We start from the raw sequence: 18,452 nt of genomic DNA on the forward strand, positions 1-18,452 counted from the left end.
AAAACGGAAAAGCCCGGAGCCGGTTCCCAGTCCCGGCGGAGATCAGTACTCGGATCTCTTGAGGGGACCGTCGAGGGCCGGTCCTGTGCCAGGGGTGGCTGCCACCTGTCAGGGCAGCGGAGCTGGGACGTCGGCGCGCAGTACCCTCCAGCTCTGGTAACGTTTCCCTCCTCCACCGCTCCCGCACGGGGCAGAGCCCCGAGGACCTGCCTGCACCCGAGTTCCTGAGAGGAAGGACCGAGTGTGTGGGGATGAGGGAGTTGGGGGGCGGAATTCTGGGTTGTCCAACAGTTTTGGGAAACTCATTCTTCTCGTCCCTCAGCGCTGGGCGTCAGGTCTCTATCGTGCAACTCGGAGGCTCTGGTTCCTCCTTGGTGCTCCTAGCCCGCGTGGTGCTTCGTGCACTAGGTGGACGACTGTCAAGATTCTTCCCAAGTAAATACCGTGTGTTCCTCTCGGTGAAGAGAAAGATGAAGCAGCGTTTGAGGGTCTCCTTTAGAGTATTGGGGCATAATCTTGCATATGTTACTAGTTACCAAGCCAGGAAAATGGTGGGAAATAATTGACATTGATTGTGGAGCCTTGGTGTGTCATCCTTAGTGGAAAAAAGAGAGTTTTAGAGAACAAGAAAGGAAAGATAACTCATTTTCTGAGTACCTGCTTTGTACTCCGGTGGTTCTTAACCTTTTGGCGATCACGAACCCCTTGATAGTTTGTGGGAAGAGGGACGATTCTTTTAAAATGGGTACACATACAGTATTTGTCGTACAATTTATGAGGCTCTGGACTCCGAAGTCCAACCGTGGACCCTCTAGGTGTCTGTGAACTTACCTCTATCTTGTATGTTGTACTTGGCACTTCAGTCATTTTCTCTGACCTTCACCATAACTTAAGTATCCTCATTTTACATGTGGGGGTGCTGAGGCTTAGACTTTATCCAGGGATTTGTTTGAGTCTGAATCCAAAGCCTGTACTTTTCTTATTGCACAAAGCTATTCTAGTGTTTGAGATCCAAAAAGGTTTCTAGGTATAAAAAAAAAAAATGCAAAAAGCTGTCCATTGCATGACCCTAACTATGAAACTTAGTGTATTGGTTAACATGAACTTTGGAGTCTGACTGATAGAGCTAAAATCCACGCTCTACTTCTTACTAGCTATATGACATTGGGTGTGTGGATCTCTCTGTGCCTCGGTTTCTTTATCTGTAAAATAGAGATAATCATAATAGTACCTGTCTTTACAGGGATGTTATTAGGACTTAGTTAAAATGTGAAGTCCCTGGAACTGTGTGCCCATCACAAACAAACCCTGTTAAAGTGTTTTCTAATATTGTTGTTGTGTTGGAATTTTTTGTCAGTTGTATTTTAATATGGTTGCTCTATTTTGGAACTCGAATGTGTTGATGACCTAAAGAACCTTACTAAGTTTTCAGTTCTTGAACAGATCAAGTGAAGGGTGATCTCTCATGTTGATTTGAATATAGACAGTTTTCCTCCTGCTTCTTTCTCTTTTAGACATGCGTGCGTTTTGATAGCTTTGCAGTTCACATTTATGACTTTGTAGGCTCTGAATGTTTGATGTTGAAATAGTTTTATTACCGAGGTATCTACAGATACTGTATGTGCATCCTGCAGTCACTGGAAGTTCCTAATCTTTTCAGAGCAGCTTGTCAGCCAGACTCATTCATGGGTAAAGTTGATAGTGACCGCTTTTTTGAAATGGAACTTCTTGGTTATTAGGCAGTACTCTTATTAAGTAAACATGATCAGCTGTGTGTTTTTTAAAAAACATCTGGAGACTGTTTGGTATACATAGGTTTAGAGGGAAGATTGCACATAACTAAATAGTAATTTGCATTTAAATTCGGATATTGAAAAACTAGAAAAACACTCTCCCGGTCATTTGTACTCTGAATTTTGGAATCCATGAACAATAAGAAATTAAAAAAACAACCCAAGCAGTTTGTAGTATCTATTCTGAGAATTTTCTGATTTCCTTGACTGTTAATACTTGATGAGGAGCTAAATTAGTGTAGGAACACCATGGGGGATGAGAACATATTTAGAGAAATATGTTTTCATTGCATTGTAACTTCTGTTGCAACCTGAGATTCTTATGGTCTAATATTAAAATACTCAAATACTCTATAGCATGTTTTGATGGTGATGGGAGCGGGAGAGATGGTGTTGCTTTGTGTTGGGTGGGAGCAGAAAGTAATTACTTTTGATTGCGTACTTGTGAGAAAGAAATGAGTTTAGCCCTTCTCAGCAATCAAGAGGGTTGTTTTGTATTTTTCTGCAGTCTTGAAGAGAAAATATTGTTTAAGGTATTCATTCCAGTTTAAACTCATTATTGGGTTTGGACTTCATCCCATTTACTAATTGGTCTAACTTACTCATTTAAATTGGTAACAAATTTCTTTATAAAATTATGATGGTGAAAGATTCCATAAAGAACATCTTGTAATTTAATTCAGTGTTAGAAAGTGAAAGGTAAATTCATTGTTGTGGCCTTTAAGGGTAAAAAAATTAATTCACATATATTTTCTTCATTTTCAAGTTATAATTTTTATACTATTTTTATCTCCTGTGACCTGAGATGTTTTTCTCAACAAATACTAGTTGCTATTAATTATTTTCCAATGAACTTGACTGCCTCCTAAATGTGGTAGCATGGTATACAGCATGCTCTCCTCCTAAGGTGTTGATTTTGAATTGGTTTGTATGGATGCCTCAGAGGTACATCACTGCTGAATATTTATTCCTTCAGAAGGCTTTCATTGAGGGCCCATTCTGCCCTAGGCAGTGTGCTAGTCACTCTTTAAGAACTCAGGCCTGTATTGGAAAAAGATTTGTGAACATAAATTATGGTAGGTGATTGACACAAATATGCAAATTAAAATATTTAAAAGGATTTACTCTACCTGTTAATCTTTCTGGAAGTGATCCAGGTCAGAGTACTGTTATAATATTTATTTAATACTATAACATACCATATAACAGATCAAACTGTATGACCTTAATGAATTCTAGTATATCATTTTACCTTTTAAATGACTTTAGCCATTAAATAGCTTAGGTTTAAATTTCAGTTACCTTTATTTGGCTTCTTTTTCTTTGAAGCGTTCATGAATGTTTAGCCTTCACTGACATTCGTTTATATAGTAGTTTTCAAACTTTTGAGGTCGTTTAACCTTACTGTAGTTTGTGTGTGTGTGTGTGTGTGTGTGTGTGCATGCATGTGCCTTTGCAACATGCACATGCCTGAGGCCTTGATATGGTGTTATATCCCATGATGTTTTCCTGGTGGGACTCTTGAAGCCTGTTCTGCAAATTATGGTTTAATAGAGAAAGAGATAAGTATTCATTTACTTATTAGAAACAAAATACTCATGGTAGGTATGTTTTGTCATTTAGCCTGAATTGAACAGTACCATATGATTTTAATATGGATATTTGTTACCTTGAGTAGTTGAGGAATTTGCGCCATGTTTTTCAGAGCTTGTAGCCAACACATTCATTTCAGCAGTTTGCTTATTGGTGTTGAGATGCTAATAGTCAGCATCTGTTCATTGTATTTTCTATTCATTATCCTTTTTGGCCAGAGATCAGATAAAGATAATCTAATAATATATAACATACATTTTCGTTAGCCTTGCTTTTATCCAGAGATCCAGCCCAGGTTATTTTAACCCCTCTCTTGTCCACTTAGGAAAGTTAAACTCCAAGGATACCCCCTGGTGTATGTGGTGAAGCTATTAGGAAGAGAAAACAGTAAAACCTCCCAGCTGTGATATAGTTTTTTATGTCTTGCTGAAGATGGAAACCCAGCCAGGCTACATAAATGGTTTATAGACAGGAACTGAAAAGGCTTTGGAAAAACATTTCAAAGGTAATCTGAATTGGGGCAGTGACTAGGAAGGCATGATCAGAATCCTAAAGGGGAGTGAAAATGTAGTGTGGGGAACCATATGTAATTTTTTAAAGCACATTTTACTTTGGAATAATTTTAGATTTATAGAAAAGTTGCAAAGAGAGTACAGAGTTCCTGTGTATTCACCCAGCTTCCCCTAATGTTAACATCTTACGGAACCGTGGTACGTTTGTCACATCTAAGGAAGTAACATTGGTACAAGACTATTAACTGAACTACAGACTTTTTTCGATTTTCTACTAATATCCTTTTTCTGTTCCAGGATCCAACCTAGAATACCACATTGCATTTAGACCCTGTGTAATTTTGACAAACAGGTTGGGGTTTCCAATGAGCTATTTCCATGCCATGTATGTTGTACAGTAATCCCTTCTGACCAGTGCTGAAGAGAATGTCATTAACCATGAGAATAAACAATACTACATAGGTAGTGTTTTGTACCCCTTGATTTCCACAGCTCTGTTAACTCAGAGGAAGAGTTGGCTTTGCTCCCAGGAGGGTGGTGTGAAGTTTTCTGAGAAGCTAAGAGCTGATCCTGATTGAGGGGCCCTTCCTGGGCTCTGCTAACACAGTGTGCTCACCTCATAGATTTTACTACATGGAACTGTCACGTTATTTTCTTGTCTGTCTTCTTTACTAACCTCTATGTTTCTAGGGGGCTAGGGACCCTCATTTAGAACCCTCATGGTCAACATATTGTTTGGGATGTGGTTCTTAATATACATTTGAAGAAATTTTAAAATCCTTGTTTGGTAGTATTATTAGGTCAACAGAAGTTTTGTTTTGATTACCTAAAGTGTTGAGTTTTTTAAAATAGAGCCTTCTTAGGTTGCCATTTCTGTGCCATTTTTGTCTTCCTGGAGTCTTTAACAAGGAACTATAGAATGCTCACTTAAGGTTGCTCTTCCTTCTGATTACATAAATAATTTATTTTCCTTAAAAATAAAAGTAGAATTGAAAGTAATGGATGGTGGTAGAGGTAGAAATTTTGTTAGCTTTTAAGTATGTATGTGACAATTCCAGTTCTGCCTCCTGGGCTGTAGCTCTGGCTGTTCGCCTGCCACTTCATGCACAGTTAATGAATTAACAACTTCCTAGACTTATGGAAGGAGACGGCTTGTCAGATTCAGAGAATTAGTTTTAAAAATTTTCCTGTTATAGCCAAGACTCAGTGGCTGAGAGTCACTTGAGCATAAAAGCTGCCGTGGTATGGGACACAGGCTCCTGTCCTAATTCTGTGGACAAGGCACTGTAGAGTCAGTTTGGTAAATAGACAAAAACATCAGAATAGGAGGGAGTTGTAAGTAGAAACTGCTATTTTCTTGATTTAGATTAACAACTGTGACGGGGGCATATATAAGCCAGTTTTATATTTTGTTTTTCTCCAGATATCTCATGAAGTTACAAAATGAGCAATGATTAAGTTGTTACTTCTCCCTGTTTACTCACATTAGCTTGGAGTCCTTTTTTCTACTTTCTCTAAACTATTGAGAATGGCAAAGTCTATTCCAGGGGTGCAGTTGAATCTAAACTATGCTTTCATGTATACTATTTGTTTCATTTTTGAGCCTGAAATGTACAGTTTGAGTCTAAAAATGTGCTATTATCTTGGTGAACTTAACCTTTGAAGCCTAAATTTTCTTTTAACCAGTGAGTGATAACTTTTTCCAGCCTCCTACCAGATTAGAGTGACTCAGTATGGTGAGAATGATGTTATAAAAGCTTCTCTTTAAAACCAGAAGGATAAGTAGTTCATTGTCCCTGGCTTAACTTGAAGGTGCATGCTCTGGGTTTTGGAATTTTGTTTTAAGAACCAGCCTTGAGGGTCTAGAGGTTTTATCTCAGTTTGAAGAGAACTGAGGGACTAAAACCTTGGCTAAATTTAGAAATGCCATTTATGAGGTTGAAGAGCGGGGAAATCTGCTAAAAGATAAAAATCTTTCCAAATTCTGAAATAAACTTAAATAGTGCCTGGTAATGTGGAAGTTGAATTTGAAAGAAACAGGGGTAATAAACCTGAGTAACTAATTATGAGGTAAATGGAATGCAGGAGTTTTAAAATTCTTGTTAAAATTTTTGAGATTTTCTTTTGTGAAACTTTTAGATAAAACTTCTAGAAGAAAATCTTTGCGACCTTGAGTTAAGCAAATATATGTATTCTTAAATAGGGCACAAACACTAACTATAAAAGAAAAAAATTGATAAGTTGTATTTCAGTAAATTTAAAACTTTTATTCTTTTTAAACAACACTTAAGAAAATGAAAAAACAGGCCACAGGAAATATTTACCAAACATATATCTAATAAAGGACTTGTATTCAGATTATATGAAGAAGTCTTACAACTCAATAGTAAGAGAACAAACAGCTCAATTTTTAAAAATGACAAAAGATTTGAATACCAAAGAAGGCTCACACATAGCCAAAAAGCACATGAAATGATATTCAATATTGTTAATCCCCAGGGCAATGCAAATTAAAACCACAATGAGATACTATTTCACACCTATTAGAATACGTAAAATTTAAAAGATTGACAATACCATTGTTGGTTGATATTGGTAACTGGAGTTCTTACTTTGCTGGTGGAAATACAAGGTGGTACAGCCACTCTGGAAAACAGCTAGGCAGTTTCTTGTAAGTTAAATAGTATATACTTACCATATGACCCAGCAGTCCCACTCTGTTATTTATCCAAGAGAAATGAAAAAGTAGGTTCACACAAAGACTTGTACTTGAATATTCATAGGGGCTTTATGCTTAATAGCCCCAACCTGGATGGAACCCACAAGTCCTTCAGCTGATGCATGCAATGTAACATGCATTGTTACATGTTCATATAATGGGTTACTACACAACAATAAAGAGGAATGAACTACTGATACATGTAACAACATGTATGGATCTAAAAATCATTGTCAAGTGAAATAAATGCCACACATAAAAGAGTAAACCAGTTAGTCCCTCAAGTACACTCAATGCCATCTTTCTCATTATGGGTTGGGCTCCTGTGGCCTCAGCACAAACCACCATCATATCCTGGCAACCCAGCAGCTTGGTTTGCGCATAGAGCCATATCTCTAGAGGCACTCCTGTAGTGCCGAGACACCTGGGTCTACTTTCCAGTCTCAGCCAGCCCTCCTTTCCCTTATACTCCAGGTCTTGCTCCCAAGAGCAGCTGAATTCCTTCCTCTTCTCAGTGGATCTCCATTTTATATCTAAGGTAACTGAAGAGAAGTTAAGTAGCTTGTCACTCAGTAGTGAGATTCATACTCTTGACCACTACGCCAAATATACTTAGAACCAGTCACTCTCCTTTGGCTCCAAGTGGTCTTTCTAAACACAGTGCATTCATAATGCTGAGCTTTTCATCATTCCCTTTCTTGACTCGGTACTTTTGCTTATGTTGTTTTTCTGCCTGGCATGCTGGTCTTCCTTTTTCCTGTCTTTCAGATGCTTGCTCGCTCTTAAACGACAGCTGGATTCTCTCCTGGGAAGACCTCCCCACTCTCTCAGGCAGAGTTCCCTCTCTCCTTCCTTTGCCCACTATACATTTTTTATTCCTCTTTTGTGGTACTTGCCACATTGTGTTGTCCATCTCCCACCGTCTTATTTATCCTTGTGACTTTAGCTTTTAGCAAACAGTCTGTCATGTAGCAAATGCTCAAGAACTATGAAATGAATGAACAATACAGAAGAACCTAAAGATGTTGGTAGTCATTGGGGAATCATAGCAGGAAAAACAGTTCTATTTAAAATGTGAGTATATGGGATGGGTGGTAATAGGGTAATAGACCAGAAGCTGAGTCAGGGTTATAGTGCTTTTCAAACTTTTCAGTTCAGGTACCTCTAGGGGTAGAGGATAGTGGGTACGGAACTCCTTGGGGGCTCAGAGAAGAGCCCCAAGCAGCCTTTCTGCCTCAAGGACAAAATATCTGTGATTATTTTTAACGTATTCATGTTTTATTTTTAGAAATTCATGCATATTTTGCATTCTATTATCTGTGAATTTTTTTTAAACACGAAAATACTTTTTCTCCTCACCCACCTCATTTTCAAGTAACCAGATGCTACAGGGACATGTTTCCTTTATCTTCTGGCTTCTAGCACATTCTGGCATACAGTGCCCAAATCTGGGAAGCATGGAATGGGGCTATAGTCTAATATGGCACATTCTAGCTTTCTGCGATTTGGGGATTGTCTCCTCAGGAGTATTATGTCATGGAGCCGAGGAGGGTGAGCTCATCATGTTCTGAGTAACGCCGCTGTTCCTGGAAGGCTGCAGTCAGTTGGAGGCACCTCATTACCAGGTCACTGGGGACTAGCTGGAGAGAGTTCACAGAAGACCCACAGGAATGATTGAGAGACTGGAGGGGCTGACTGATGAGGAAAGAATAGAAATGAAAACTGTATAACTTGGCTGAACCAAGATAGCAGGAATACACAGCTATGCAAATATCTCAAGAGTATAAACTTGATGGGGGAGGGCAATCTTTTATGGTGGGATTTTGGGGTGGGGAGAACAATCCAAGGGTCAAATTAAGCAAAGGAAAATGTAAACAAATTATCTAAAATATCTGATGGTGTACTTTATTTCTTGGAACCTCCTTAGTTAGACCACTAACCTTACGGGCCTTTTGCTAATTGCATGATTTGTTTTTTAATTTGATTTCCTTGGACTCGTGGCTGGTGCTTCTGTGTAGAGAATGCTGGAGACTACATCTTACCAAGCCAGTGTTTCACTTTTGTCCTATCTTTTTTGTGGAACTCTGTAGGTGATGCTCGGAACTCCTGTGTGCTTCCACTGCCTCTTTATTCATCAGAATCTAGGTGGACATTCACATTGGGATTTTCCCCACAGTTTTTTAGAATAGTACTTTAAAAGTAGAGACTGAGTTGTTGATAAGTATTTTAAGAATTTTAGAAACCTGGCTATAGTATTTGGTTCCTGGGGTACTGGTTTTAGGAAATTACAGCCTTGGTGAAGTGCAAGCATAAACTTTGTATGAAACATGTACTTTGGGAAATGATTGTATAAAATTCCTATTTGGGGTGTGAGAGGCATAAAACTTTTAAATAGCAGTTGAAATTAGCCAGGAGAAATATTTGCAAAATGTTGCTCTTTTCCTAAGAGGGGATAATAGAACTGGAAGAAAATGATTTTATGCTTTTTTGTTTTATAAAAATGATTTCATTTATATAAGGCAGTAATATAGCTTTAACAAGACCTCTACACCAGAGATTGGTAAACTTTTTTTGTATAAGGGTCAAGAAGATAGGAAAACTTTGTAGGCCATACGTCTCTGCTGCAAGTACTTAACTCTGCTGTTGTAGTGCAAAAGTGGTCATAGACCATATGTAAACGAATGAACTTGGCTGTGTTCATTCTTTTTATACAAACTTTTTTTTTCTTTTTTTACAAAAACAGGCAGCCGTCTGGATTTGGCCTGGAGGCTGTAGTTTGCCAACTCCTGCACTAGACCCCTTGTTCCTCAAAGCTCGATCGGCAGACCAGCAGCATCAGCATTACCTATGATCCTCTTAGAGATACACAATATTGGGTCCCTTCTCAGCCTGACTGCTCCAGAGTCTAGACCATGCTTCTCAAATTTTAACATGCATAGGAATCACCTGGGAAACTTGAGAAAGTATAAGCTTTGAGACAGACTCTGAACATCATACTAGCCACTGGGAGGCAAAGATGAGTAAGACTCAGGGTATTTCCTCAGGAAGTCCACAATCCATTAGGAGAGACTACTGTATAAACCAATAATTATAATACAGACTAATAAATGCTATAATCAGGGTATCTTCAGCATGAGTAAGTATCACGAAGAAGGAAGAGGTTAGTTCTGCCTGGTGTTGGAGTATCCCTCAGAGGGGCCTGGGAGTTGGACCAGGAAAGGAGATGGTACTTGTTGAGTCTTGAAGCTCATTAGAGACACTGAAGCACTGGGGGCAGCAGGTAAGGGAGGTGATGGGGGTAAACATGGTAGTTCATGGTGGGGCATAGAAAAGATGATAGAACTAGAAGTTATTTGATTTAATAACGAAGTAGTTGATCACAGGGTTAGAGGCCCACTAAGATCACAATGAACAGAATAAAAGTTTAGTACATTCTGTTATCTTTAGCTAATTTTTTAACTGTTTCCTTCTTTGAAAAAAGGACAACTTGCTTGTTCTTTCCCTTTTTTAGAAAAAAGTATTCAGATTTAGAAACTTTTTATATGTTCTTGCTTCATTAAGAATTTGGAGAATACTAAACGCAGAGGTAGAAAATAAAAATTATTTGTAATTCCATGCATCAAGAGAGGACCACTGTTAACATTTTTGTGTTCCTTCCAGGCCTCTTTATGTAATGTAATACTTTTAAAAATGGGCTCATGCTACGTAAGTAACTTCTTGCTTGCTTTTTCGTTTAACATTTTATTTGTGAGCAATTCCTTGTGTTATTCTTTAAAAGTGTCATTTAAAAAAATGCTTATATAGCATTCTGATGGATCTCTTATAGTTTATGTAACTCATCTCTTGTTTGCAGATCCTTTAAGCTGGTTCCAGTTGTTAGTTGACCCAGGTTTTGGCTCATGTACTTGGCAAGTCTGTCACCATATTTTAAAAATAAATACATATACTTATTTATCTTTAATTATAAAAGTTTGCCAACTTGTTTGATCTGCTGGCCTTGACTCATTCTGTCCTTGTGCTCTTACTAGCATTTTGTGTTTCCTTTCTAGGTTTCGCATGGTAGGGAGGCAATAGAGTAGTCATTGAGAGCATGGATTCTGTGTGCAGGTTGTCTGGATTTGGCGCGACTACTTATTTGTGCATAATCTTGAGAATGTGCCTCAGTTTCCTCATCTGTAAAATAGGGATAATTATATCTGTCTTGGGGTTGTGAGTTAATACATATGAAGCACTAAGAACAGTTCCTGCCATGTAGAAAGAGATGGTCTCTTTTCACTTAGTGATTAGTGGGCTCTTCTCATTTGTTTTATGGTGGCTGTTAGTGTATGCCTTGCCATACCTCCTTTCTGCTATATTAGTTCATGAATATCTTTGCGTCACAGACTTACTTTGCTAAACTTCATTACTCAATGACTATCATGAAAGTTCACAGATTTTACTCTTTGAAAGAAGATCTTCATTGTTTAACCATGTCTTGGAAATGCATGGGGAGGCCCTTTGTAACCTGTCCCAGCCTGTCCCATGTCATTTCTCTTCATCTTGTTGCCAGACCTTGTTCTCCAGCTCCATCAGACTGAAACTGGGCTTGTGGTTGTGTGAGGCTCACTCTAAATCTGTGCTCTAGTTTGTTTCTATTGAAGGGTTGGGATCAACTGAAGTGCTGGAGCTTCCTTCTGGGAGTGAACACAATTAAGGCAATGAGATTTGCTTGACTTTTCTTGTGGAGTTTTAATTGGGAAAAGTTGGTCAGAGTTTACCTGCCCTTGACTATTTTTAGTGTCTTTTTTGTTTTGAGGGATTCTTTTTCAGAAATAAAAACCTATTCCACCAACCCTTTTTTCTTTGTAGGATGGAATCCTGAGACAGCAGAACAGATGCATCCTTTGGCAGTTAACTGCGCCTTGCACTAGAGAGAAGCCCAAGGATGATATATTTTGGGGTTATATTTCCCCACTCTGGAAGTCACCCTGTTCGTTCCAGAAACATTGATCGTCTGCCTCTTTGACACACCCTCAGTGAAGGTCTGATGGACAGACACTTTCTACTGACCTTGCAGCTATATTCTCTCATGTGGAAGTTGAAGACAAGGTGAAAGGGCCAAGTTACCTGCTTTGGTGAATAGCAGAACTCCTCTTGTTTCTTAGAACATGGGCCCTCGCATAAAGGTAAGGCAATAGTCTAGTTAAGGATCACTTGTTACTGGGATGCAGAACATAGACTCAGTGACCAGATCCTTTTTAGCAAGGAAAAGCTATTGAAGCGCACAGTTGCAATTAGAATTGACTTTGCTCCCAGCAGGGCATCTGGGAGTATAAAGAAATCAATTTTCCATTTCTGGGAAATGACTGTTCACAACTGATCTTCAGTGTTAGGGCTAAAATTTATTTGATGTAATTATGAATCTTTATACTCCTAAAAAGATAAAGAGTTCTAGAATATATATATCAGTCAGCTTTCTAACATTCCCTTGAGAAAGGTATTTTCAAGTATTTTCCCCCTCCCCTGCTTTTTGTAGGTAATGTGAGCCAAAGTGCTGTAATATTAAGCAACTTGCCTGGGATCTTTTAGTAAGCAAGTGATATTTCTGCATTAGATAATTGGTACTGCATTCCATTTTCCTCTGTCATGCTTTATTTATGTTTCAAAAGATTTAAAAGGGGGCCATAAGCATTTATCTTTCTAATTTTAGTCTCATGGTGAGATTCTCATATCAATATTGGGTAATGTTTTTCATATTTGTTTTTTGTACCTGTTTTCTTAAATCTTTTCTCTTCCTAAGTACTTCACTGTTCCTCATGACTCCATTCCTCTTCATTATTTAGTGTTGTACAAGGTTAAGAACATTGTGATTCAGAGTTAGACGTAGGCTTAAGTCTTAGCTCTGTCACTTAACCAGCTGGGAAATGTTCAGCAAGTTAACTTTTCTAAGCCAGTTTTTTTTTTTTTTTTAATCTGTAAAATGAGAATAATAATGCTTATTTTACCAAGTTGTTATGGTGACAATTTCTTAAGCTAACATGTAAAACACTTAGTGCACTTAGGTTTTTGAGAGCTATTAGAGGGAAATAGGATATTTTGTAAAGGTCAGATCAGTGAGTGATGAATTGGCCTATGGAAAGTAGATCGATAAGGGGGTTGAAGTTATTAGTTATCACATAATACTATATGTGTAACAACTTACATACATAGTAGTAGTATGTAATAACTAATAGTAGCTAATAGTAGCATGTAAGTTATTATATACTACTATTATTCTGCTAGCCTAGGGTATCACAGTTTGCTGAACTGTATAAGGGCAAGAACACTAAAGAGATGGATGAATTTGAAAACAAATTCATATAGCTGAATTGCATGAAATAGTATGGTGGAGGCTTAATATACTACTTCTTTGTGCTTGAATTAGACTCAGGAAGACTTCCAAAATCATTTTATGAAGGAGTGTGAGCAGCAGAAAGTGGAGGGTGCTGTGGAAACTGTTGTAGAAACATAAGTGCTCAAAATGAGGAGGATGGGGCCATAGAGCTGGGTGCCGTGCTGTGCGGGAGAGCCCACGTCTGTAGGCATGGGTATTTGACACATATTGCAGAACTGAAGTAGACTGGCAGCTGGTGGTCTGAAGGGTTTATAACCCCTGGCTCAAGTGAATGTGCTGCTAATTAGAGAAGTCTTAAAAACTGTATCTAAAGTGAAGGCCCCATCTAGAAAATTCCTGATCCTTAGACATTATGGGCAAAGAAAAGAACAGACATTTGATCCTGTTCACTCAGCAGATATTTTACTCATATATATTGCAATTACTATATGCAATCATGTTGGATGCTGTGGGGAATTTTTAACACTGGTCTTTGCCTCATGTTATTTACCACTCTGAAATGGAAAATAAAACAAGGGACTAAAAGAACATAAGTGGTATGAGGTAAATAAAAACAAAGTAGTGTGAGAGTTCAGAGGAGATAAGTTTTTAAATTGAAGATCAGGGAAGATTTCAGGGAGGGGAGATAGGGTTTTCCCTGGACTTAGGATTCAGAGGTTTTTCATGGATAGAGACTGAGGGGAGAGGATAGTCTAGGCAGAGGAAACGACTTTTGCAAAGGCATGGAGATGGGACATTTCAGAGCTTATTTATATGTAAAAGTGTAAAGGGTCTGATTTGGACAGAACGTGGGGTGAATAAGGTGTTGTGGGTGATGGGACCAAGCAGAATACTGTAGGGAGTGGTGGGAGCAGAGACTGGCAGAGAGGGCATGGCAGGGTAGTACGAGGACAGAAATGCTACAGAAGAGGTAAATCTGGAATAAAAGTGATTCGAGGGTTCACCCTAGAAGGATATCAGGTACTCAGAGACAAAGGTAGGGAGGCTTTATGACAGCGTTCAGGAAGAACCAGAAAATGGCAACTCTATAAGGAAGTTCAGACTGTGGCCATAGGTAAAATTGGCAGATGGATAAATATTGTTGGGGAGGTTTTTGAGAGCTATTAGAGAGAAATAGGATATTTTGTAAAGGTCAGATCAGTGAGTGATGAATTGACAAAGCTAACTCCCTGGTCACAAGGTGGTTTCAAGGAGAGTTGTTTGGGGAAAAGTTGTAATTGGTATGCTGAGTTTTAAATAATAAAGGGAATTGGAATGGAAATGTAGAATTGACCTATTGGAAAAGTGGTGATGATTTGGTTAATAAATTAGTGAAGGGGGCAAAAATGGGTAAGGATTCAACAAGGTCAAGTTCATTACTGCCAGTAGGGAGGGTCCCTGAGTTTCCTGTTGGCTCTGAAGCAAAGGAGTAGTGGTACTGCTACTACTATTAATAATTATAATAATAATTAAAACTGAGAACTCACTGTGGGCCAGGCACTATTATAGGCTGTTTACATGTGTTAACTTATTTAATCCTTACAACACCCCTGTGAGGTACACACAGGGAACTGACATTCTAGAGAGAGATTAAATGACTTCTCCAGGATCACAGTGTCAGTGGCAGAGAATGGATTTGACCTAGGTATTCTAGTTCGAGAGTCCATGCCCTCATCCTCTGTGCTATCCTCTTTTATTTTTAATACGGTTTGATTTTTAGAGTCTTGATGGCTATGGGGAGTTATATTGAAGTACTATCATACTAAAGGAGGTGGTGCCATAGAAAGGATTAAATCTCAACTCTTTATTCAGCAATGAATCCTAGACAGGTTACACAGTTACAGCCCTGGAATTGGTCTCCAAGCTGCCTCTTTCCGAAAAGACTGTAGTTGTCAGAGATAGTAGATAAGCATTTTCCCCACCTTTATGGTGTGTGCCATAAATTTGGCATTGCTTTTATTCCATCAGGAAGCAAGAGACTTATAAGTCCTATAACACAAGCCACATATACTTCATTTTCTGCTAGGTGTTACTACTTCTCTGAGGATTGGAAGTTTCACAGCCAGGATCAGATTGGATGGCATCTAACTGAGGGAGTACCTAAAACAGTTAAACTGCCAGTTTTGGCTCTACCAAGCCATCTAGCACATCTTGTAAGGTGCAGACAGATGTTTTTTTGAGAGATGATAGCAACTTTTCAGCATAGGGCCCCAGGAGATGACATACTTATTTGAGAAGGAGATTCAATAATTGTGATCCCAAATTTTGGGTCTGTATAGTGCCTCTTTATAATAGACCCTTTTGGGAGCATCTTAATTCATGTGTATTGGCAATGCTAATGTTTCCTGTGTGGATTTCATTTCTGGTAGGACTTTAGTCTAAATAGAGATTTCTATGAAACTTGACGTGGCCATTCATTGGGTATATTGTTATCAAAGGAACTACTGCCATTTTTTGTCTCCCTCTTAAAATTTTTTCACGCAATCAGACACAAAAGTACACCCACCCTCTTTATAAAATAAAATAAAAAGTTGCTTTGGTCCCTCTCAAATCTGAGCCTATAAATTTTCAGCTGCCTTTTCTCTAAGTAACAGTCTAGTACTGATAAAAGGTTCTGGGTTGAGATAATATTGATAACCTTAATATATATTGACCCTAAAAGAAAGAGTGAATTCAGTGCATTGTAGAATAGAGAATATATATAGTTCATACATACTAAGGTCAAAACTCAGTGATAAGATACAAAAGTCAGTGTATATTGCATTTTTCCTAGCAGTACCTTGGGGGGTTCAAATGAGCAATGACAATTGAAGCCTTATTCTGGAAACAAGTTTAATAACAGTGAAGGTTTACCCTCAAACTCTAGCTCTTGTTTGAATTGTTGTGACCTTGGCAGGCATCATTTACGATGAGAAGAACGATCTCCTTTTGTTCCTCCCCTTGGCCTTCCTGCTGAGCTCATCTTCCACAGGGCCCATTAGTTTATCTGATTGGTAACAGCAAAAATGACTTCTCTTGCATGCCCACTGCTTGTTATTGGAATGACCCAGAGTTCATTTTAATTATGTAACGCCAACATGATGATGATAATACTTGCTTTTAAAAATCCACATTTTTATATAACTATTTCTACTTAGATGAATTACTTCCAGAAGGCAAATATAAGGGGAAAGTGACTCCATTATCCTCTTTGCTTGTCTTAATTAGCACCAATTTGCTTTGGGGAGGGAAACTATCTTGGGGCTTTGGATCTGAGAAGATGAAAGCCATGTTATTGCATTTTGTAATTAGCAATAAAGCAAATGGCTGTTTGTGGTATTCCTAGGGTGGTCGGTAGATTAGAAGTCTTTTGGGGAATGATGCAGTATGTTTGTCTGAAATATGTCATAGGGCACCTGTCAATCTGAAATGGCTGTAAGAAAGAGTTGGAAAAGAAACTAAACAAGTTTTCGTTTGCAGCTGCAGCTGTGATCCTCGGCCTTCTGTCGGCATTGAAGGGACCTGATGTTTTACGTTATTGGTATGTTATGGAACGAGCTCTCTTTATTATCTTTTTTTGGGATTCTTACATCCTTTTTGTCTCCCTGTCTATCTATCCTCTCTCCCTTTGAAAATAGACTTGGACATATTTCCAGTCATGCCGGAAAGTACCTTCACAGAGTTGGCAGTGGAATTCATTCATTTGGGAAATATTTATTGACTAATTATAGTCAGTGCCAGACGTCGTTTCCTGCTGAGTCAAAGTCAGATAAGGCAAAAATCTGCATACAAGAAGTTCACGCAGTGAACAAGGAGGTGGATGGTCAAGGGGGGGGTAAAGTTAGAGTAGATGAATGTAAGGAGTCTGAGGGAGCCCAGAAGAGGGAACTCCAGACTCTAGTGGAGGTTGGGGAGGGCTTTTGCCAGTGGACAAGGGAGGGGAAAGCTTCCAAATGGCAGGAATATAATGCACATTCTTTTTACTACTTTTGTGAGAGCCCAGCACCTACAGGAAGGTGGGAGGCAGGCATGATATGTGTGGTCCATGGTATAGAACAAGGGTTGACAAACTTTCTATGAAGACCTAAAGAGTATATATTTTCAGCTTCCAAGCCTATACAATGTCTGTCACAACTACCAAACTGTCTTAGTTTAGGGCAAAAGCAGCACTAGACAATATGTAAATGAATGGGTGAGGCTTCATTCCAATGAAACTTTATTTTCAAAAACAGGCACTGGGTGGGATTTGGCCCCAGGGTGGTTGTGTCTGAGTCCTGGTATAGAAATTCCCCTCTTCACTCACTGAGGTACAGCCAGTACAGTGTTTCCTTGGAAGTCTTGCTTTCTCTTCCTGACTTCCCGTACATGTTGAGAGGTGGCTGGCCTGTTCCGTAAAGAGAAGCTGTCGTGTGTAACTGGCAGGTGTGTGTGCTCTCTCCTGCAGGCGGAGTCACAGTGTCTGTGGTTGCTTTCTTCTTCACAATTAAGTTCCTCTTCGAGCTCGCTGCACGTGTAGTCAGCTTCCTCCAGAATGAGGACCGTGAGCGCCGAGGGGACCGGACTATTTATGACTACGTGCGGGGAAATTACCTGGATCCCAGGTCTTGCAAAGTCTCCTGGGATTGGAAGGACCCCTATGAGGTGGGCCACAGCATGGCCTTCCGAGTGCATGTAAGGGAATGTTTCTGTCTCCGTCCCCATTGGGGTTTCTGAGTCACTTACTTCCAGAGTCCAGTTCAGTCTGTTGGTGGTGCTGGCCTGAAATATTAACACTTTTCTTTGTTTTTCAGTCCCTCCCAGGAACTTGGGAATTATTAGTATCTCAAGAGTCATGAATTTCTCAAGGACTTTGGTTTAATGGGTGCTTAGCTTCGAAGAAGTATAAACTTAATGTTACCTTGTCAAAATGAGAAAAATATTACTAAATAGAGTTGGTGTTATTGTAGATCCAGCGGTTGGCAAACTGTGGCCCAAGACTTAAGTCAGGCACACCTCCTGTTTCTGTAAATTCAACTTTATTGGAACACAGCCACACCCATTCATCTTCCTGTATTGCCTATGGCTGCTTTCACACTTGAGTAGTTAACCACAATTGAATAGCTGTGTGTGACCCATACAGCCAAAAATAATTACTCTCTGGCCCTAGAAAAAGTTTGCTGTCCCCTGTGATGACTTGACTATAGCAACATGCTTAGCTTGATAGCCTGAACCCCCCTAGCCTTGCCTGGTGCTTAGGTCACTCAGTGACAGTGGTACCCACTGACTTACCTTTACACTGGATTAGCAGTGATAACCTAATAACAAGGGCAGGTAAGGCAGAGGAGGCAGCACCTGTGGTTCAGAAATGTCAAGTCAGAGTTGATTTAATGGTATATCTTACCCCGTCCTCGAAACTAGGTTACGAATTTGTTCATGATTTAATGGCTTTCTTTGAAGTGTTGAGAGAATTTGTTTCTCCCTGTGTCTGCAGGACTGTAGGAGGGAGTAGGTACTGGGTTTTACCA

At 39.2% G+C, this 18,452-nt stretch overlaps 1 protein-coding gene across 3 annotated transcripts in view; it reads left to right on the forward strand.

Annotated features, from left to right (window-relative positions):
* Position 1: 1 nt before the first annotated feature.
* Positions 2 to 18,452, forward strand: part of AREL1 (apoptosis resistant E3 ubiquitin protein ligase 1) — a 34,382-nt gene continuing 15,931 nt past the window's right edge. For 2 of the 3 annotated variants that reach the window (XM_016208671.2, XM_016208673.2), the window contains exons 1-4: positions 2 to 156; positions 11,466 to 11,782; positions 16,429 to 16,489; positions 17,393 to 17,619. In XM_016208671.2, coding sequence (XP_016064157.1) covers positions 16,474 to 16,489; positions 17,393 to 17,619 — 243 coding nt within the window. In that variant the 5' untranslated portion in view covers positions 2 to 156; positions 11,466 to 11,782; positions 16,429 to 16,473. The remainder of the gene's footprint in view (positions 157 to 11,465; positions 11,783 to 16,428; positions 16,490 to 17,392; positions 17,620 to 18,452) is intronic. The other variant, XM_016208672.2, reaches the window with a different exon arrangement.

This window comes from Miniopterus natalensis, chromosome 1 (genome assembly GCF_054644295.1).
Source record: "Miniopterus natalensis isolate mMinNat1 chromosome 1, mMinNat1.hap1, whole genome shotgun sequence".
Taxonomy (NCBI): Eukaryota; Metazoa; Chordata; class Mammalia; order Chiroptera; family Miniopteridae; genus Miniopterus; species Miniopterus natalensis.